This window comes from Mirounga angustirostris, unplaced genomic scaffold (assembly GCF_029215605.1).
Source record: "Mirounga angustirostris isolate CCGP_5_RB_7025 unplaced genomic scaffold, mMirAng1.0.hap1 SCAF_5, whole genome shotgun sequence".
NCBI lineage: Eukaryota > Metazoa > Chordata > Mammalia > Carnivora > Phocidae > Mirounga > Mirounga angustirostris.
Genome location: NW_026991713.1, coordinates 147,883,529 through 147,906,695, shown reverse-complemented (window position 1 = coordinate 147,906,695; position 23,167 = coordinate 147,883,529). Strand labels below are relative to the sequence as shown.

Sequence of the window (23,167 nt, the reverse complement as noted above, 5' to 3'; positions counted from 1 at the left end):
AAGAGAGAAAAACAAATACAAAACCAGAGTACTAAATAATATATAGAGATGGAGGGAAAACTATGTATCTGCCAAATGAGTCTTTTAAGACTTAGACATCCATCCAAATAAATGAGAAATTTTTATATAAGCAAAGATTTACTTTATATAAGCATATAAATGTATTTTATTTTATATAAGCAAAGATGCCAGTATGACATACAAGAATGGAAGATAATAACATCAAACTTTTGAGTCATAACAAAATTAATGTTGGTAGGAAGCACCTATCAGCAAGTAACCCTAGAAAAGTAGAACAAAAAAACCCCAAAACAGTTTCAAACACATTGTACAAGCTCTAATACAGGATATATTTTGAATTAAAAGAAACTGCCTACATATTAAGCCTGTCAACTGACACAGAACAATGACAACAGAAGAACATAGAATAATATTTCCAATTTCATAAGGGTCAGTATTGCTAATAAACTCTATTAACTATGGTATAGTACACCAGGCTTGTGGTCAAGGATCAGATTTGGGTCTCCTTTATTGTTTTCCTTTCCTAATATGTAAAATATTACCAAATTCTACTTCAAATGAAATCAAATGAAATCAGAAACTTACGAAGAGTTCATCAGCTATTGCTTCATGTTTATTCCTGCACTGTGTCTTCCCAATGCGTTCGGTCAATTCTTTCAGCTTATTATCAAATAGTTTGTAATTTATACTATAGATCTCCTGTCGAATCAAATGTTTGACCTAGAATTTTAAAATAAAAACCAGAACACCCCATGTTTCAAATTTAAAAGCAATTTTATTTTCTACTCCTTAAAAATAGCTTTGTTCTTTTCTGGATTTATTGTAACTGATAAAATACACATTTTTATGTTTATATTACCAGAAGTTTGAATATCAAATTTAGCGAAACACACCCAGTATCTAATATTACCAGAAGTTTGAATATCAAATTTAGCAAAACACACCCAGTATCTAAATATATGGGTATGTAAGAACATAAATTTATTCTCCCAGTGCTAATTTTTGTTTCCTACAGTTTCAGCTGAATTCCATAATACATATTAAAGGAAAGGTAAAAGCCTATATTGCATTTATATTTTTTAATGAGCATAACTGAAACCAAGTATTCCATAAAAAGGAACTCCACTTATCTGAAAGCCAGAGCCCAATGAAAATGGTTGGTTGGTCTATAGTGGATATGAAGCAAATTATGAAAGTCCAAGCCTTGACCCAGCCATTAACAAAGCTATAGGACCTTTGGGAAGTCACAACACCTCTCAGCTTCATCTTCTTTGCCCACATATGGGTAGGTAATACAGTGTTGAACATGTGATGCTAATTGGATTTTTATAAGGGTATAAAAGGTAAATATATGAAAGAGCTCCATAAAATAGAAAACAGTGAATTGATATAAAGGAAATAAATATGCAAGATCATCGACTTTACTTGCATAGGTTTTTTAGGGGGTGACTTTCTATTGTTAAAATGGAGAGAAGTCAGGACTAATTAGGTAGTGACTAATGCTATTTGGCATAATGCACGCTATTCTAACAGTAGCTATCACATGAAACATTAATGCATTTCATTATCTGGCTGTTTTTTAGAAAACAAACGGGCCTATTCTCAGGGAGCATAATTAATCTCAAGGCCCACTGATATGAATAGCTCTGCTCAGCCATATATTCAGAAATATCCACTGTAATTTTCTGCTGAATTTGCATCCTCCTGTAAGTTGCTTTCATAACAGAGTAGGTGGTGTTTCTTAATAACAAAACCTGTCATGATACGCCCAAGGTATTTATTAGTAATATTTGTATCTTTCCCCTAAATTCTTGCTTCTTGGTGTTTGAAATTGGAACATAAAGCTTCTATGTTAAACTCTTTTATACTGGTATCACTGGGATGATTAGGGTTATTCAACAATTTTGATTATTCCCAAGGTTTTTCCTTCTCATTTCCAATTGTTCTTGCTCTTCAACATCATCTACTTGATTTTTTTTCTATAATGCTTAACATTTCTTCAGTGATCTCTCAACATTAGACATGATTATCATTTTTACTGTCAAACTTTTAAGTATTTGATTCAGCTAGTAAGTGCTCAAAATAACATACTATTTTTACTGACAGGTGAAAACCACCCATATGTGGTTTTTATGGATTACTACAGCCTTGCCAGTTCAGTGGCTGGGTCAATATGTAAAGCTCAAACTCAGATGAATCTTGGAGAAACTTTCTAAATGTTCTGAATGTGGAAATACTGTTTTGCTAACAAGCGGAGATCACACAGTGTTTGTGAAACTTCCCTGGTAACACACGGGATATTTGTTAAAATCACAGATTCCTAGGCCCTAGCCTGGATTCACCAAAGAGAATTTCCTGGAAAAAGGCCTGGAAAGCTGTCTAATTAACAGGCACCAGTAATTCTTATTAGGTAAGTTTGAGAAAAGAGTAGCCTAAAACAACAGTCTTCAGCTATGAGGGAGCTCAATAAACCACAATTTAAACAAGTAAGTGTTCTTGGTGATTCAGATGGAGGCAAACTCTTAAAACTTGATTATTTAAAAGGACTAAATGCCCATCCACGGATTGTTACTCTTGGTTAGACTGGACATTTCTCATTTAGTGGCGATGTTACTCATAAAAAAGGAAGACACAATAACCTCCACCAAATACCTCATAAATGTCTTCTGCTGATGGTAATGTGTCCCAAATTACGTTATCTGATGGAAATCCTAGGTACAATTTGCAGATGGCAGCAAAAGTAGCCTAAAGATTGGAGAAAGACTAGCAATTATATATTTTCAATCTGCTTCAACTTTCTAAGATGGTGGGTAGAGTGAATAACTTGGACTTTAGAAGAAAAACTCCTCCACTTCAGTAATTTAATTGGAATCAACAAGGCCAAGATCCTTATATAAATCTCAAAAAAGAAGAGTCAACAGCTCTGGGACTCTCTCAGGGAAGAATAATGTCAGAATGCTAGCCCTATTCCACTGGGATTCAAACTAAAAAAAAACCCCAAATAGATGTGATTTAGAGAGTTAACTGTTTGCACAGGAATTAAAATATCAAATGATGGAAAGCTAGCTATTTGGAGATAGGTAAAAAGATAGTAATTAGCTAAAACCCAAGACGTCTCTGAAGAATGTGCAAGAAACTTCAGGGAGGGGGGTGGTGGTGGTTGAGAAAACAAAATAAACTGCATTCCTCAAACCTCATTGGGAAGGACCATTTTCTGTGTCAACTCAGACCAAGTATTTTGTGAGACACATAATAGTAATGAATGAAAACTGATTTTTCCATGCCAGCGACACCAAAATATTCAAAGATTAAATTTTTTCTTCATATGTTCCTATCAGAACTTATTTCTAAATTCAGCTACTAATCAATGGGAATAAGACTGGAATCCCAAACTTTTTTCTTAAGCTAGATCTATGCTCACCATAATTCTGCCACCTCTTTCCTGCAAATAACAGAATATTTACATGTTTTTTCATTAGTGTTTCCTTTGGTCTTCCTGGAAGAAAAGACAAAGTAGAAAGGGAAAAACTGCTACTCACCTTTCATGCTGGTTCTGCATGAATCTTTCAAAAAGGTTTCCATTTATTTATTATGTGAATACATATTCATATAATATGTAACTATATAATTATAATGGTCTGTTTTAGAAAACAGTAGTGTTTTTGTTTCTGAAACAGCAGGATAGTTTGGCTTAAAACATTTTGGTCCATTATAGTTGACAGACATTAATCTACTACATAATGACTTTCAGTTGAATAATTCTAGTGGTAGTAAAATAGCAAAACATGATGGTTAAAACAGGTCCTCATTACAGGACCTATTAAAATTGAAGTTCATTACACTTAAACTCAAGAGTTGATCAAACATGGGAAACTGTAGTACAATGAAATAAAATGGGGCAAAATGAAAGCAAAATGTGCATTTGATGATGCTATAAAACAAAGTATCAGAAAATCCAACATATCTGTGTAAACCTGGTAATTAGGGCAAGTAAACCCGAATGCAGCAGAACTTTATGATGGACTTCTGGGTTGTCTGAGTCTATGAAGTAGGGGTCAATTGTGATAAGGTATACAAACGGCTGTAGCTGCAGATCAGAGAACCCAAAGACCAGAACAAAAGACATTGAATTATTCAGCAAAGCTTAAGGTCACACAGTGTCTGACTTTCTAAGAGATTTAAAGGTAATATTGACTAAAAAGTCCATTCTCTTTCTACTACAGCACTCTACCTACACATGATTCTCTAGGTTACTCTACATGTTTTGGTAATGTAAACAATTATCTTTCCCTAATATCTCCATCAGTTGATTCCATTTTCATATACAACTTTTGCACCAAGTGAAAGTCTTCTGTACTAAATCATCGTGGAGATCAATTAACTTTTACCATTTTTTACTAATCAGAAGTTTCTGAAGCAAATATATAAGCCCCAATATTTTACCTGTTCCAGCAATGCTGTTTGCTTTTCCAGAGCTACACAAATATTTTCATTAATTTGCTCTGAAGTTTTCATGCGCTTAACATTTTCTTTGTTTTCTGAAAACATCCTCTTCTTTTGATTATGGCCTTGGGGAAATGGAAAGATCAGGAAGTAAAAATATTCCTTCTAAGGAAGGAAACAAGGGAATTCTCTAATCCAGGGACTAAGGAAATAGAAAAACTAAAATGTGACCAAGGCAGCATTTTTTAGAAAATGTAATTGTCTAAAAAATTGTGATAAACTAACCTTAAAAAAATGATTATCTTAGGTTCTTAGGTAGGATTCTGGTCTCAGATACACTTTCCTTTCAACTTCACTTAATACCTATTTAATACCAACAAGAACTGAATAAATTATAGCACTTCAATCCTCTAGTTACTTAAGTGGTCTTACATTATTTTTATATAGTTACTTAGGCAGTCCTACATATTTTTAATAGGTGATCCTGTTATTTTTAAATAATTTTAAATCCATCTTATTAAATGATCACTATGTAGTCTAGACAAGAACACAAATAAAATTTATCCTACAAAATGTTTTTCTTATATTTCATTAACTTACAAAAAATCCTACTTCAAATGAAATTTATTTTTGCTATTTTAATAATTTTATAACTCTAGAATTTCATTGGTTAACTATTTGATGTTTCTCTGTCACTCCACGCATACACATACGTATGTTTATGTGTATATATACCTATTATCTATCAGCCAGGTCAATTCTATGGAAAGAAATGAGTTCACTAATGATTAAAAAAACTCTTTCAACTAGCCTTCTTATTAATCTAATAAAGAAAACTTCAAAATAAGAAGAGATGTAGATGAAATAAACCAAACAACTGCCATAAGTCACCTTTTGATTTTTTTGTACTCTCAAGGGAAAGCGACTGATTCCTTCTTTGCCAGAATTTACTTCCCTTCAGATATGGAGGATACCATTTCCCCCTCCTCACCCTAAATGGCTGAGAAACAAGATACTCTGAAACGATTAATGTCATCATTTACTTTTTTCTCGGCTATAGACACTCTATGGTTTCTGTTTCTGAGGCTAAAAAACATCCCCCAAAAGGAAAGTGACTATGACTATTTTAATTTCTCCAAAAGATGCATAAGTATACACTTACTGTTATTACTATCAGTGTCAAGTGCTGACAGCCATGTTGAGTCTATACTTTCAAAATTTGAAATGCTGGAATGACAGGTTCTACAGGATTCTTCACTTTTCAAAATGTCAGTAGCACAGTTACTGGAAATGACTGAATTCACCAACTTAGATATTTTATCAACAGGCAGAAAACGGGTATCTGAACTTAAAATTAAAATGTCACTTTGTCTTTTATCACATGACTCAGAATTGGAGTTTGTTTCTAAATAAGAAACTGTCTTGTCAATTCTCTTATCATCCAAGGTATTGTTTACTGTAGTTTTTGGCATTTGAACCATACCACTCAATACACTAGATGGACAACAAATGGATTTCAGATTACAATCTTCTTCATGTCGTTCAAAATAGGATCTTGTTATATCTGTCTGACATTCAGTATGGTTTTCAGAAGTGTTCTGTGAATCTTTTGCCTCTTGTGTAAAGAGTTTCCTGGAAGATTCTATTGTTTTGCTTGGCTTTTGGTAAGGGCACACAACTTGTTCTTCAATGTATTCCAATCTTGTTTCTGAATCAACAATTTCTAGTGGTTTCATTACATTCTGAGAAAATGCTTTACTTTTCTCTGAGCATACTGAATTTTTGTTAGAGTCCAATAAGGAAGCATCATTTTCAGAATGTCCATATTTGCTATTTATGACACCAGTACTTGAATTCTGATTACCACTTGACACATTATTCCCAGTTGCTGTTTTCAGTGCTTCAGCATTCTTTGACTTATTCAGGATCTCTACTTGCTTCCGGCAACTTGCAGGCATTGTTTTTTTGGCTTTTAGTATCTTCCGCTTACTTCTATCTGGACTTGCCATCTTTTATACCCTAGAATTTAAAATACCATATTTAAATGCACTTCTCTAATAGACAGAAGCTTATTTATTTGTAATATTAATGTTCAGACTATTTCTAGAGATTTAGATAATTATTTTTCTTGAAAATTACATCCATTTTCATCTGTCACTGAAAATGTACAAGTAATTTTAATTTTTTTCTATAAATCTAAACTATAGAAATTCAAACTTTATATTGCCAGTAAGCCTCTACTTGATACTAAGCCTGTTAATTTTATCTGGCCACTTTTTGTATCACCTCACTGCCATAACCACTGAAGTCTGGTTTCAATTATCCCAGCAGGCCATACCTTATATAATCTAAAGATTAAATTGTATTTTTTTTCATAAAAACAAAACTCAATGTTTTGCAAAGAATTTTCCATTTTCTATACCTAGTGGCACCATCTTGAAGTTTTCCTAATGTTCAAATTTCCAAAATAAATGGTGCTGCAGGAGTAATTCCCAAAAGTTTGGAGTATAAAATGAGTGCTAAAGATACACAACATGATGCTACTTCAAACAAGAAAGCCAATTTAGCTTTTAATTATTTTTCATAATTTAATAAAAATCCACTACATAGCAGAGAAAAATATTTTAGTGTTTCTCTCCCACTATATCAAGTCTGATCTAAACTGTAGGTAGGTAAATGGTTTAAACGAAATAACTGTGAAGTTACAAGGCAATCAAAGGCATAATAAAAACAACAAAAAAAGAAAAAACATATATGTACGGGCATGATAGGCCAGTTATCTAACAAAGTATGGAGAACTTACTAAACTGAAAAGACAGAATCTAGGACTTTTGAAGGCACAAATAACCCAGTCAAAGCTACCTGAATAATTTTTTCATTTATCACTATACCTTACTTGAAGCTTTCCTTTACCATATCCTTTTAATTTACCATATCATTTGATCAGGAACAGTTCCAGGATTTGTGAGAACTGAAGTTTGAGGTGAATACTTATTTAGAACAAGAAAAAAAAAATCACAACAAATTCAAATTTTAAAAACCTGTCTGTCATGTATAGGGGTGCGTGGGTGACTCAGCCGGTAAGCATTGATACTTGCTCTCAAAGTCATGTATTCAAGCCCCGTATTGGGCTCCACACTGGGCATGGAGCCTACTTAAAAAACAAACAAACAAAAACTCCAAAAACAAAAACAGACCTGTCATGTATTTAAAAAAAAAAAATCACAAAATCCAAAAAAATAGCATACTTTCATTAATTAAGGGCCTGATTCAATATAAGGTTTTTCCCTATAGGACTACATATTTGATTGCCTCTTCATGAACACAATTTTTACAGTATTTCCCATAGAGAGAATGAACAAACTAAATCTTTCTTCTAGCATGGTTGATTAATTTTTTCTTTTTAAGTATGCTCCATGCCCAGCAGTGTGGAGCTCAGTGCAAGGCTTGAGCTCATGACCCTGAGATCAAGACCTGAGCCCAGATCAAGAGTTGGATGTTCAACCAACTAAACCACCCAGGTGCCCCATTAGCATGGTTGATTAAATTTTAACTGATAATCAGGATGCATAAAACAATCAGCTTCATGTAAAGACATACTTTTTGTTGGTACTGCTATAGCTATGTGCCCTATAAACACAAAAATTCTTATTTTAAAGACAGAATTCCTATCAAAAAAGAAAAAAATGTACAGCGAATTTTTAATTGAATATGCTATTATTTTTTTAACAAAAAGAGAAGTTCTTTTGACTAGAAATCCATGAGAACTAAATCCTCTACTTATGTTTTTAAACATCAGGTAATTGGAATATTTTTTCCTGACTACCTTCTGGCTTCATAAATTTCAATTCGTGGCTTCTTCACTCATATATTGCAGGGGCCTGGCACTGTAGACCATCACAATCAGGCCAACAGGCAATAATTACCTACATTGAAAAGTGACTATGAACCACAAATGTATCCTATTAAACCCACACTAAGTATATTCCCAATCACAAACTGCCTGAAGCTATTCTACTCCCAGGTGACACAAAGGTAAGGAGAAATCAAGACGAAGAGAGACAGTAGTCTTAAATGATTATAGTCGAAATATCCTATTTTATAAATCTTACAGAAACTACCAACCATGTGAATACACTGCTATGGTCCTTTCTCAGGGCCTTTAGAAAAGGCCCAAACTAGTGAAAAGCCCTGAAAACTTTGGGGTAAATATGCCTCTACATTTGATGCACACATGACATGTAATGTCCATTAATTATGAAGTATGACAATGTATGAAAATACTGAATATCTTTGAACCACCCACCATTCAGCCAAATACCACCAGTAACTTGCATCTATCCAAGGTTTCCCACACCATGCCTCTTCCCCCTCTTCCCCAGCCTAAGGTAATTTTGTATCCTAAATTTTGAGTTTATACTTCTATTACTTTTTAGGTTAGTTTCATTATAAATGTGATGTGTAAACAATACAGTTTAATTCTACTTACTTTCGAGCAAACTCTATAGTTTTCTTTTTTTTTTTTTTAAGATTTAAAAAAAAAACTTATTTGACAGAGAGAGAGATAGCCAGAGAGGGAACACAACAGGGGGAGTGGGAGAGGGAGAAGCAGGCTTCCTGCCAAGCAGAGAGCCTGATGTGGGGCTCGATCCCAGGGCCCTGAGATCATGACCTGAGCCGAAGGCAGACGCGTAACGACTGAGCCACCCAGGCACCCCAGACTATAGTTTTCTAACATGTTTCTTCATGCATATCCCCAGACTCATCCATGAAATTGTGTGCATCAGTAATTCATACATTTTAATGGCATCATAATGATCCATTGGGTCAGTATAACAAAACTTATTTATCTAGTTCTCTGTGAAGGATATCTGAGTCATTTACAGTTTTCTTTTTCTTACTAACATTATTGCTACAACTACTGTTTCAAGGTGCATGTTTATAAATATTTTTTGAGTGGATTTGTTGGGTAGCAATAAGATATACAAATGTTCAAATTTTCAAGATAGTCAAAATATTTTCCAAAGCAGGTATACCAATATACACCCCTACAGGCAATGTATGAGTTACCACTATCCACATCCTCTCAAGCCTTTGGTATTGCCAGATTTAATTTTTACCAATCTACTTGGATATGGATATATATCTCACGGTCTTAATTTGCATTTCCCTAATTAGTAGCATCTTCCTGTGTTTATTGGCTATACATATTTCCTTATCTGCAAAATTCCTGGTTATATCTTGCTTATTTTGTTTTTGACTGGTCTGTCTTTTCTCATTTATTTTTTAAGAGAACTTAATATATTATGAATAACAATCCTCTATCATTTGTTTTATGAGTTACAAGTATGTTCTCTCATTTGTGGTTTGTCTTTGGATCTTCCTAATTTTAATACACATTTCTTTTTTTTTCTTTAATGGCTAAACTTTAATCTCTTTGAGAAATCCTTCCCCACCTCTAGGTAATATGTGAAACAGTGAGGCCTACTGGTGGTATAGAAGCCTTATGATCTAAGTTACCTCAGGACACAGACATGCACCATGGTGTGCAATTATAAAAATACGTAATATAAAAGCAGACCTGAGTGAATATATAATAGGAATACTTGCTCAGAGAGAATTATTTTTTTTAAATTTTATTTTATTATGTTATGTTAGTCGCCATACATTACATCATTAATTTTTGATGTAGTGTTCCATGATTCATCATTTGTGTATAACACCCAGCGCTCCATTCAATATGTGCCCTCCTTAATACCCATCACTGGGCTAACCCATCCCCCCATCCCTCTCCCTCTAAAACCCTCAGTTTGTTTCTCAGAGTCCATAGTCTCTCATGGTTCGTCTCCCCCTCCGATGTCCCCCCCTTCATTTTTCCCTTCCTACTATCTTCTTCTTCTTCTTTTTTTACACATACAATGTATTATTTGTTTCAGAGGTACAGGTCTGTGATTCATCAGTCTTGCACAATTCATAGCACTCACCATAGCACATACCCTCCCCAATGTCCATCATCCAGCCATCCCATCCGTCCCATCCCCAACCACTCCAGCAACCCTCAGTTTGTTTCCTGAGATTAAGAATTCCTCATATCAGTGAAATCATATGATACTTGTCTTTAGAGAGAATTATTTTTAAAGTTTATAAACATGAGAAAATTGGTCATAACAGTGTGCAACTTGTTAGCTTATAAAACTCAGTGCACTATGGAGAGGTACTTCACTTGGAAAACCTCTGCATCAGTATGCTTAGGGAAAAATAAGTAAAACTGCCACTAAAAGGCTCAGGGAAGTTAAGTACTGGTAACTGCCTAAAAGATAAATGACAATTTACATACTGTAGAGAGGTTTAGTGAAATTTATTATTGGGAGAATAAAAATAAAAGACAGTCTAATTGGGGATCCCTGCCATCATCAGAACTTCTCTCTTCAACCAGCTCCCTTGCTGTCAAATAAGCAACATTTCACACAGATCTTTAAAATCATGGTACTATCCAGCAGCACAAGTTAGGAAAGAGAAGTCATCTATATTTTCTCAAGTTTTAAAGATCTGTCTTTCATTATTTAAGTCCTAAATCCATCTAGAATTGATTTTAGAATATACTGAGAGGAAGGTATCTAATTTCATTTTGCCCTCAGGTGTATAATTAATTGTTGGAGAGTATCCTGTTAATTTTGAACTTTAAAAATGTTACCTTTCATTCATCTGATGATATAACTCCTGCTGAACGTCCCATCAATTTGTTTCAGATGTGTTTTGTAAAACTTATTGAAAATATTTTAGCCTAATGAATCTTTTAATAGAATTTAATCCATTTACATTTAATATTGCCACTAAAGCTTTAACTTACACTTGGTGTTATGCCTTCTGATTTTCATAGCTTTTTGCTGTTATATTTTACTTTCTATTGTTTGATATCTCCATATTATACTCAAACATGTAAATGTCCTTTTTATTTTTTTAAAAGATTTTATTTATTTATTTGACAGAGAGAAACACAGCGAGAGAGGGAACACAAGTAGGGGGAGTGGGAGAGGGAGAAGCAGGCTTCCCGCAGAGCAGGGAGCCAGATGTGGGGCTCAATCCCAGGACCCTGAGATCATGACCTGAGCCGAAGGCAGATGCTTAACGACTGAGCCACCCAGGCGCCCCTGTCCTTTTTATTTTATAAGGTCTACATATACTTCATGATTCCATGGATTCTAGTATATTAAAAGTTTTCTAAAAGCATTTCAGCCAGTGTTTCAGTAACTATTGAACTAAAGAGTAAAACAATATTATTTAAATATATATTATCTTAAACTATTCAAGGGGTGCCTGGCTAGTTCAGTTGGAAAAGCATGTGACTCGATCTCTGGGTCATGAGTTGGCGCCCCACATCGGGTATAGAGATTACTTAAAAAAACAAAACTTAAAAAGTATTCAAACTTTACATCCCAGATTTTTACCTTACTTTTATATTATATATACTTTCAACAATAATTTTGGATATTTACATTCTGCTTCAAAGCCAAAATTGGCTATTATTAATAAATCTGCTATAAACATTCATGTGTAAGTTCCTGTGCAGACATGTTTTCATTTCTCTTGGTTATATGTCTATATGGAACTGCTGAATCATACTGTAACTCCATATTTAATCTTCTGAGGAAAAGACTGTTTTCAAAACCATCTGGACCAATTTACATTCACAACAGTAGTGTATGAGGGATTTTGTTTTAGTATCTCTTCATCAACACTCATTATCTCTTTTCCAGTAGAGTCATCTTGGTGAGAGTAATGTGGTACCTCATTGTCATTTTGATTTGCATTTCCTTGATGGTTAATGATGCTGCTTATTGTTCCAGCACCATTTGAAAAGGCCATTCTTTCCTCCAATGAATTGTTATGGCATTCTTGTCAAGACCAATTAATTTAAATCTTAAGGTTTATTTAAGGATTCTCAGTTTTATCCCACTGATATATAGGTCTCAACTACTATAGTTTTCTGTTAAGTTTTAAATTTAAGATATGAGTCCTCAACTTTGTTTTTGAGGGTTGTTTGCACTATTCTGAGTTCCTTGAATATGTATATGAATTTCAGGATCAGATTAACAATTTCTGCAAAGAAGCCTATTGGACTTTGATAGGGATTGTGTTGAACCTAGATAGATCAATTTAGGGAGTACGGCAACCTCAATTTTATCAAGTACTCTGATCCATGAACATGATAGTCTTTCCATTTACTTAGGTATTTAATTTCATTCAAAGGTATATTGTAGGTTTTAGAGTTTTGCACTTCCTTTTGATACTGCTATAAATGAAACTATTTTTCTTAATTTCATTTTTGGATTATTCATTCTAAGTACATGGAAATACAACAGAATACTGTATATTGATCTCACCTGCACCACTGTTGACCTTGTTTTTATATCTAGTTTTAGCTCTAGTTTTTTCTACAAACAAGATCCTATCATATGTTGGTAGTTTTATTTCTTCTTTTCTGGTCTTGATGCTTTCTATTTCATTTTCTTGCCTAGTCTGACTAGAAACTCCAGTACAATAACAGAAGTGGCAAAAGTTGACATCCTCGTCTTGTCTAACTTAGGGGGAAAATCTTCAATCTTTAACCATTCCATATGGCATTAGCTGTGGATTTTTCTCAGATGCCCTTTATCAGGATAAGGCATTTCCCAACTATCTCTACTCTGTTGAATGCTTTATTGTAAAGGAGCATTGTATGTTGTTAGAAAATATTTTAGCATCTATTAACATAATCATATGGCTTTGTTTTCCATTATATTGATATGTAGATTACATTAATATATTTTTGGATGTGAAACCAGCCTTGCATTCCTGGGATATATAGCACTTGGTCATGATGTATAATCCTTTCTCTGGGTTGCTGGGTTGAATTTTTACTATTTTGCTGAGGATTCTTCCATCTATATTCATAAGAGATACTGTTCTGTAGTTTTCTTGTGAGGTCTTTGTCTGACTTTGTTATCAGAAGAATACTGGCCTCCTGGCCTCAAAGAATGATTAGGGAACTGTTCCTTCCTCTTCTATTTCTTAAAAAAATTTGAAAAGATTTGGTATTTTTATATGTTTTGTAGAATTCAACAATAAAGCCATCTGATACTGGCCTTTTCTGTGTGTGTTTTTTTAAATTTTATTATGTTATGTTAGTCACCATACAATACATCATTGGTTTTTGATGTGGTGATCCACGATCCATTGTTTTTGTATAACACCCAGTGCTCCATGCAGTACCTTTTCTGTGTTCTAATTCAGTCCCTGTACTTGTTATAGGCCTGTTCAGATTTTCTATTTCTTCTTGCGTCAGTTTTGTTCATTTGGGTCTCTTTAGGAATTTGTCTATTTCAACCATTTAATTGATTGGCATAGAAGCGAATTGTTCTATAGTATTCTCATCATTTTTTGTAACTTCTGGAAGTCGGTACTAATGCTCCCTCTTTCATTCCTGATTTCAGTTATTTGAGTCTCTTTCATATTTAGTCTAGGTAAAGATTTGTCATTTTGGTCTTTTTGAAAAATAACTTTTGGTTTCCTTGATTTTCTCTATTTTTTCTTTCTTAATTTTATTACTTTCTGCTGTAATCTTTATTATTTCCTTCATTCTTCTGACTTAGGTCTAGTTTGCTCTTCTTTTTGTATTAAGAGTAAAAGTCAGGTTATTGACTTGAGATCTTTTTTATTTTTTTTGCCTTTAGGAAAAAAAAAAAGGCTCCACACCCATAATGGAGCCCAATGTGGGGCTTTAACTCACAACCCTGAGATCAATACCAGAGCTGAGACTGAGTTGGACACTCAATCGACTGATCACCCAGGTGCCCCGAGACATTTTTTTAAAATATAGGTGTCCATCATTACAAATTTCCTTTAAAATATATATATATATTTGAGAGAGAGAGCAAGAGAGTGAGTGAGCACAAGTGGGGGAGAGGGAGAAAGAGCATCTCAAGCAGACTCCCTGCTGAATGTGGAGCCTGATGTGGGGCCCTGATCTCATGATCCTGAGATCAAGACCTGAGCTGAAACCAAGAGTCGGACGTTCAACTGACTGAGCCACCCTGGCTCCCTGACTACAAGTTTCATTTGAAGAATTGCTTTGATTTCACTTCAAAGTTTTGGAATGTTATGTCATTTTCATTCATTTGAAAGTATTTTCTAATTTTCCTTGAGGAGTTCTTTGACCCATAGGTTATTTAGGAGTTGTTTGATTTCCATACAGTTGTGAATTTCTCAAATTTCTTCTTGGCACTGAATCCTAATTTCATTCCACTCTAATCAGAGTGTACTTCATTGATTTCAATCCTTTTAAGTTTGCTGAGGTTTGTTTTATGGCTCCGTATGTCTATACTGGAGAATGTTCTAGATACATGAGAATGTGTTTTCTGCTGTTATTTCAACTGTTTACAAGAGGTCTCTAAGGTCTACTTGGTTCGTAGTGTTATTCAAGTCCTATTGATCTCCTGCCTAGTTTTCTATTCATTATGAAAGTGCTGTATTGAAGTCACCAACCATTATTATTGAATTGTCTATTTCTCCCTTCAATTCTTGTCAATATTTGTTTTATGTATTTTGGTGCTGTTCTTAGGTGTATATAATACATACATACACACATATGTATATATAATTGTTATAACTTCCTGAGGGACTAGTCCTTTTCTTATAAAACATCCCTCTTTATCTTTAGTAAAATTTTTGTTCTAAAGTCTATTTTGTCTGAAATCAGTATAACCACTCTTACAGTTGCTCTTTGTATGATAGAACTTTTTCTATCCTTTCACTTTCAACATATTTGTATCTTTCAAACTAAGATGTTATCTCCTGTAGACAGCAAATGCTTGGATGCTGTTTCTCCTCCAGTCTGAAAATCTCTATATGACTAGATAGTTTAATCCATTCAATTTTACATTATTGATAGTTCAATCTGTCTACATTTTACATGTCTCGTATCTTTTGCTCCTGTATTCCTTCCTTTAATGCCCTAGGTATCAGCTTAAAAGGCTTTATAGGTGGCATTTTAAAATTTCACATTTATGGGGTACCTGGATGGCTCAGTTGGTTGAGCATCTGCTTTGGGTTCAGGTCATGATCCTGGGGTCCTGGGATCAAGGACTGCACTGAGATTCCTGCTCAGCACAGAGTCTGCTTCTTCCTCTCCCTCTGACCCTCCCTACTCGAACTCTCACTTGCTCTCTCAAATGAGTAAAAACATCTTTGAAATTTCACATTTCTGCCTATTACAGAGAAATAGAAGCAGTGTTTTAATTGGTCACATCTCCCAATTCATTAGATTCACTTGTTTGAATTTTCTATGTAGGTAATGTCATGATTTTTTTCTGGCTAATCCTTATTTTTTTCTTTTCTTGTCTTCCTACATTTAGAACCTCCAGTATGATGTGAATAGGTGTGCTGTTAGTGCACATGCTTCTCTTATTACCAAACTTGGACAAGGTGTGGTATTTCATTATATCACCACTAAATATGATTTTTGTAATAATTTTTGGAGATATGCTTTATTGGTTTAATAATTACTCTTCCATTTCTAGTTAAGATTTTACTATGAATGTGTTTTCAAGTTAATCAAATGTCTTTTCATATCTATTTAGAGGATCACATAATCTCATTTTTTCAATTAATTTGCATCATGTTGATATTTTAAAATATTTTATCTAGCTTATTCCTAGATATTCTCCCATGTTCTGTATTAAGTTTGCTAACATTTTGCTTAGGAATCTTGTATCAATATTATGAGAGAGAAGAGTGTAATTTTCCTTTATCATGTTTTCACAGCAAGAGTATGTATGGTGGCCTCATAACACTGCAAAGCCTTTTTGATTTTCTTTAGAGTTTGTGTTTGCAAATGGTATTACTTCTTCCTTAAATGTTAGAAATAATTCACCATAATGCCATCTGGGCTTGGAGTTAACTTAGTGATAAAGCTTTTCAATTATAATTGAATTTTTAAAAATAGACACAAGATCATTCATATTTTCTACATCTGTTTACCTTTAGTTGTTTTCCTCTTTCAACAGAATTTCAAATTTATAAAGTTCATTATATTCTCTAATTATATTTGTAACATTTGCAAGATCTGTAGTACTTTTCTTTTTTAAAAATGGATGGAGGTGGTGGAGCTCCGGTCAGCCTCAGCCTCCAGCTGTCTTACCTCCTGCACCAGCTTCTTAGCGCATCTGGGCAGATGTCAGGACAGTGAGTGAAGTATATTGACACCCACTGGCCCTGGAGGTTGGTTTTGCAGCAAGCCTGGCCCCAGTGGTCCAGCAGGCTGAAGTCACTCTGGCCCATGGCTGCCTGGCACAGGGACTGTGTCAGCTGTTGTTTCTGCCACTGCTCCTTCTTTGCCCTGGTAGCCAGCCAGGCTTCACTGAGCCTGGTGTAATGCTCTTTTTATTCTGATTCTGATATTAGTGACAGTTCTTTTTTCTTCATCATTCTTACTAGAAACTTATCCATTTAATCAATATTTTCAAAGCACTGACTTAGCTTTTCTGACTTTCTATTGTACATAGTGTTCACCATTTCCTGTTGGCATTTTAATTTCATTTTCTTCAGGCTTGATTTGTTGTTTTTTTTTTCTAGCTTGAGATGAAAACTCAGATTTTTAACTTTCAGTTCCTTTCCCCTTCTCACTTTGCATTTAAAGCTATAAAATTTTCCTCTAGTTCTGCTTTAGTTGGATTCTACACATTTTGATAAACCCTACCTCAATTTTAATACTTGGTTCAAAATATTTTCCAATCTCCATTACAATTCCTTCTATGATCTGTGGATTATTTAAAACACTGATTAATTTCCAGGCAATTGCGGATTCCCTATTTATATTTTTGTTGAAAGTTAGCTTAATTGCACTGTCATCAGAGAATATCCTCCAAAATGATTTCAATCTTTTATTTGTTGAGGCTAGCTTCATGGTCAATTTTTCCAAAATCTCCACATATACTTGAGTAGAACATGTCTTCCAAGACTGTTGGGTGTGTTGTTATTATACGTAAATGCCACCTAGTTCAGATTTTTTTAGTTGTGCTGTTCACAATCTTCCAGCTATTATTAAAAACACTGACTGTAGGTTTGTCTATTTTTTTATTTAATCATTGTGCTTTTTTCTTTATATAGTTTGAAGCTTCACGTAGATACTGATTTGAGTTTCTCTATTCCTGGTGATGGACTGGTTTTCTTCATTATGAAATCTCTCATAATGCTTCTTGTTGAGACAGTATCTTAATACATGTAAGCACTAAATAAATGGCAACTCTTGTTATATTTTTTAAAAATCCATTGAACCAAATCTTTACCTTCCCTTTACTAAAAAGTGAAACTTGAAAACCAACCAACCTGAGCTAGGTTATATAGCTTGTCCCAGGAAACACAGTTCGGAGCCAGCATTTAAACCCAGGATCTTAAGACACAAAGAAATCTTGTATCACAAGTACAAATCAGGTAAGGAATTATGAAAAGACAGGGTTATCTTCAGGGGTATATAATGGTCAACAAAATGACAAAATTTGATCAACTTGTGCCAGTTGACAATCTCATAATGAGCATGAACTAATCCTTACTGCTCTAAGTGTGGTCCATGGACCAGCTGCATCAGCCACCTTCTAAGTGCTAGTACAATTTTGCTTTTACTTTAAAAACTTTTATCAATGTAATACCATAAAATGAAACAGTATAAAGTGCTCATAATGAAATGAAGTAGTTGCCTGTCAGCACTCCTTAACGCCCAGTGACAGTCAATTTTAACTAATTTAACCATTTGTTTTTTTATATCTCAGTATTTTTAATACGTTCACACTAGTTATTTCTTGTTACAAATTCTAACCATTATCAAATTCCTATACTGATAGATGAGATTTAGTTCTTTTCTACACCCTATGCACCTTTTAATCACATTGGTAGCTAAATCAATACTTGTTATAGGCAAGTATTTTCTACATAATCAGACTATCATGATTGTATTATCTTTCCTATATTTTGTTTTTTGTGAAGCTATTGAATTTTATCTACTGATTTCCTATAAACCTATCTTTCACTGTTTTCAAATTCATCAGAACTGTCATCTATCAATGTTTCCCCTTTTTCCCAACTCCTTCAAGGTCATGTTTAAAGATCACCTCTTCAAAAAAGCCTTCCCCCAAGAAAACAACTTATCTGAATATCCCATTACAAACATATATTTTTAGTCATGAGCTTTGAGAGCAGAGATGTGTCTTTATTTTTACGCCCCCAGGAAGAGGAGTTTCATATAGCTTTATAAAATGCTGCTTAAATGTATACTCAACTTAGAAAGATTAAGTTCTGGAAAGCCAACAAGGGTCATTCTTTCCTTAAAGTACCAAAACAGGCCTCAGCAACTTTTGCCATTATACACACTTGTGACACGGAGATACATTAATGGTACCGCATTTAGTAGATACATTTAGTGCATCTACACAATTAATGGTTAAATGTAGTAAGATCTGTCTATGAACATCCCTTATATCCTAAGAAATTTAATCAGGAGTTCAAAAATTCAAACTACATCTGTTATCTCCCCTACCCAAAAAGTCAGTTATTTCTCTCCAAATATTACCTGACTACAAACGTTCTGTCCTAATGAGATTGGTAAAGCTGAAGAGTGATGAGAAGTTAGGTACCTGGGTCTATAGTAATGCATTTTAAAGGTATCTGTCAAGGTTTAAGACTCAGAGAACAGGGGCGCCTGGGTGGCTCAGTCAGTTAAGCGTCTGACTTTGGCTCAGGTCATGATCTCAGGGTCATGGGATTGAGTGCTAGGTGGGGAGTCTGCTTGTCCCTCCCCCTTTTTCCCTCCTCCTCCCCCTGCTCGTGCTCTCTCTCTGATAAATAAAATCTTAAAAAAAAAATGGCTCAGAGAACAGAGTATTTAAATGATGCAAGAATATGAGACGAAATAAGATATAGTCCTTTTTTATATTTAATATAATCTCACTCAATGAGAACACTTGCGCATTCAAAGTTATAAAGTTTATTTTATTTGTAACAACTACCCAATATATTACTTAAAATTTGATTACATGAAATGGAATACATCTGTAAACACCCACTAAAATAGAATTACAGGATATGCACAAAGATGTGAGGGTCACACCGTATTTTCACACCAGAATTCAAGATATTAAGTAGCAAGGAAATATAGTGGACTGAAAACTGAGGGGATGTACAAGAGTCAATAAGGAAAACTGCGGAAAATTCAAGATGTACCTAGACACACCAGTTCTTAAAAGACCTAAATCATTTCCAATACGACACTGTTCATGCATTTCTGTTGAGGCAGAAGTCAATCTTAGTATGTGGTCTGTACAAATCTGCAGATAAGACTGAGAGTTAAGTAGATTAATTCGATTAGGGTCAGACTCAACATCTCTAAAAACCGAACTGAAGGATAAACTATGAAGGCATACGTCACAAAAGCTGAACTCGATGTAATTAAACCTTGATTCAGAGGCTTCATTTTTGCATTTTCAATAGCTCTCCTGTGACATAAGTTATCTTGGTCTTGACTGTTCTTCACCGTGTTTTTGCAAACACCTATGTCGCGGATCGTTTCCTGGCTACAAATAAACACAGGACAACATCCTCACCGGAAGAGTATGAAATCCCAGGCTGGAGTAACCGAAGTCCGTTTAAAGTGGACAGGACACAAAGTGGTCTAACGTCTTCCTTCTAAAGGGCTACTGAGCACACTTCTTCTAGATCTTGACCACACATAAGTCTTCAGGGCAGTGAAAGCTAGCTCGTCCTGGATCCCACAACAGATGCCGGCTCGCCACGTCAGCAGCTTCATCTTCAGGCCCCGTATCAGGCAAAGCTGAAGAAGTCAAGTTTTCCAAGAACAGTCGGACTGGAGTCAGAGACACAAAAGCAAACTAAATGCTTCCTCTGTCTACCCAACACATCCTCCAACTTTGCCAAAATGGGAGGGAAAGCCGGTCAGGTGGGGGCCGGAAGGAGAAAATGGTCTCTGATAAGTAGATATGCACGTATTTTCAAGCTTGTGCGCCAGCGGAAAAGCCATCTCCAGGACAACCGGGCTACAGCATCCCCAGCGCGGCTCAGCGCCAACAGGTGTCCGGCACGCGTGTGCGCGCCGGCCCCCCAGACCTGGGCCGAGGGACTTCAGGGGGCCCCTGTCCCCGGGCCCCCCGCGCCACGACACTTCTCGACGACAGCCTCCCCGCCCCTGGGAAGCCTCGGTGCGGCCCCGCCGGCCCCCGGCTTCTTCAGCCAGCCAACCAGCGCCGCGCGGGACCGCGGTGCCCCGGCGCCGCTAAAAGTAGTCCGGCCGGGCCCCGATCCCGTACTTACTCGGAAGAACAAAACCCTGAAGCCGCCGCCGTGTCCCTCCGCAGCCGCGACCCCCACGCCAGGCGCACGCCGCCGCCGCCGCTCCCCGCACCGCCCCCTCGGGAAGCGCTGCGGACGCGTGCTCTCGCCCGTCGCGGGTGTCCTCCCGGCCGGAGCCCCGGGGCCACTCTGCGGGCGCCTCCCGGTCGGCCCCGTCACCGCGACCGCCCTACTCGCGCGGCGTCCCCGGGCTTCGGCGCCGGCCCTCAGAGAGACGCGAGGCGCCGCGCAACCGCCGACTCGGCCAACCGCCGCTCGCGCGGGGCTCTCGCCCGGCCCCAACGTACCTCCGGCGGCGCCACACCGGCCGCTTCTCTCAACAGAAGCTCAACGAACAGCAACCGCCGCGCACAGTAAGGCTCCCGCGAGGACCTGTGGAGGTAAGTCTGCCCGCGCCCGGCCCCCCGGACTCCCGGCCAATGGCAGCGCGAACATGCGGCGGCCCAGCCAATCAGGGGCGCCCTGCTGGAGTGGGCCGGGCGGGGGAGGGGATAAGCGGCCGGGAAGTGGAAGTCGGCTGCGGGGTGCCGAGAGCTCGCTCGCCGCACCGCTGCTTCTCTGTCAGGCTGTCGTCCGCGCCGCGCGCTGGGCCGTTGCTCTGAGTGACTCGCGCGACGCGGTGGAAAGTTTTCCGAAAGTCGTGACCAGGGAAACTTTGTTTACAAAAACCGACTTGAATTTTCAGAATATTGCCTTTAAAAACTCATTCACCTGAATTACGGAGTTTTGGGACGACTCCTAAATTTTGCGACCCAGGCGAGTGGGCCGAGCCCAGTTGTGTTTTCTTGAGTCTTCTAAATTGTCCTGGGATCCTGCCACCTTAGGCTGCGTCAGATTTCGTGAGGCACATAATGGCCCTTCATGTGATTGCTGTGTGTTCAGTCAGTTCCGAGTGCCCTCTCTGTGCTCACGGCAGGGAACGAACTTAACTGTCATTTGTGTGGTAAAGCTCTTCTAGTCGCGGAGGGGAGAGCTACCGGTCTTATAATAGCTACTGGCTGCAAGAGAAACGAGACAAGGCCAGACATTCCAGAAAGCTGGGTCATGAACACAATACCGTACCCAATGGGGGGCGCCTGGGTGGCTCAGTTGGTTGGGCGACTGCCTTCAGCTCAGGTCATGATCCTGGAGTCCCTGGATCGAGTCCCGCATCGGGCTCCCTGCTCGGCAGGGAGTCTGCTTCTCCCTCTGACCCTCCTCCCTCTCATGCTCTCTGTCTCTCATTCTCTCTCTCAAATAAATAAATAAAATCTTTAAAAAAAAAAAAAAAGAAGGGTTCAGAGGTTCCATTTACTTGCACAAAAATGAATGTGCACTTCATTTTGATTAATTCATTATGATTAAACAGAGATGTATGGCATGGGTAAGTGGAATGATACAGCTGGGCCTTATTTTATCCTCCTTAAAACATCTGTTGACAAGTTGTTGTTTTGTAGATAATAGTTGTCTAAACAATGACAATGGAGACCTATGATAAATCTACCTGAAAAATGAATCATATAGTTAACTGATCCCTAACTTTGTAGTGTGTATGCCAGCTGTAATTAAGATAGTCATGGGGCCCATTTCTAAATGGTATGTACAAAGATAAAAGAATAGTTTTCTGGGCGCCTGGGTGGCTCAGTTGGTTAAGCAACTGCCTTCGGCTCACGTCATGATCCTGGAGTCCCGGGATCGAGTCCCGCCTTGGGCTCCCTGCTCGGCGGGGAGTCTGCTTCTCCCTCTGACCGCCCCCCTCATGTACTCTCTCTCTCTCTCATTCTCGCTCTCTCAAATAAATAAATAAATCTTAAAAAAAAAGAAAAATAAGGTACCCAGTGGGTTCCCAAAATCTGGTCCAGGGATTTTTTTTGGCAGGGGGAGGGGGGTGTCCGCGAAGTCAATACTATTTTTATAATAGACATTATTTGCCTTTTTCATTCTGTTGGTCTCAGGTGTGTCCACTGGAATTTTCCAGAAACTTCTGGAAAAGTGTCATTGTGATATTGCAACATGTCAAACGCAGAAACAGATAAGCGAATCCAATGGTCTGAAGTCAAACACTAAGGAAATTGGCAAAAAATGTAAAACAATGCCAATCTTTGCACAAGTTTTTTTGTTTCAGAAAATAATTTTTAATATGGTTGAAGGGTGTACATAGGGTTGCTGAGAGAAAGAGAGGGTGTAGGAGGCAAGTGATTTGGAGTCAGATAAGAATTTGGACTTAATTCCAGTGAGTAGACTTCAGAAATGTCATGTCCATTTAGGGTAATAGTGTATCTTGCCTGCTTTTTTTTTTTTTTTTAAAGATTTTATTTATTCATTTGAG

At 36.9% G+C, this 23,167-nt stretch overlaps 1 protein-coding gene across 1 annotated transcript in view; it reads right to left on the bottom strand.

Moving 5' to 3' along the window:
* Nucleotides 1–21,244, bottom strand: part of ATF7IP2 (activating transcription factor 7 interacting protein 2) — a 69,121-nt gene extending 47,877 nt beyond the window's left edge. The window contains exons 1-4 of the mRNA XM_064592536.1: nucleotides 21,147–21,244; nucleotides 5,627–6,483; nucleotides 4,465–4,589; nucleotides 607–741 (exon numbers count right to left, since the gene is read on the bottom strand). Coding sequence (XP_064448606.1) covers nucleotides 607–741; nucleotides 4,465–4,589; nucleotides 5,627–6,473 — 1,107 coding nt within the window. The 5' untranslated portion in view covers nucleotides 6,474–6,483; nucleotides 21,147–21,244. The remainder of the gene's footprint in view (nucleotides 1–606; nucleotides 742–4,464; nucleotides 4,590–5,626; nucleotides 6,484–21,146) is intronic.
* Between the last annotated feature and the right edge of the window lie 1,923 nt (nucleotides 21,245–23,167).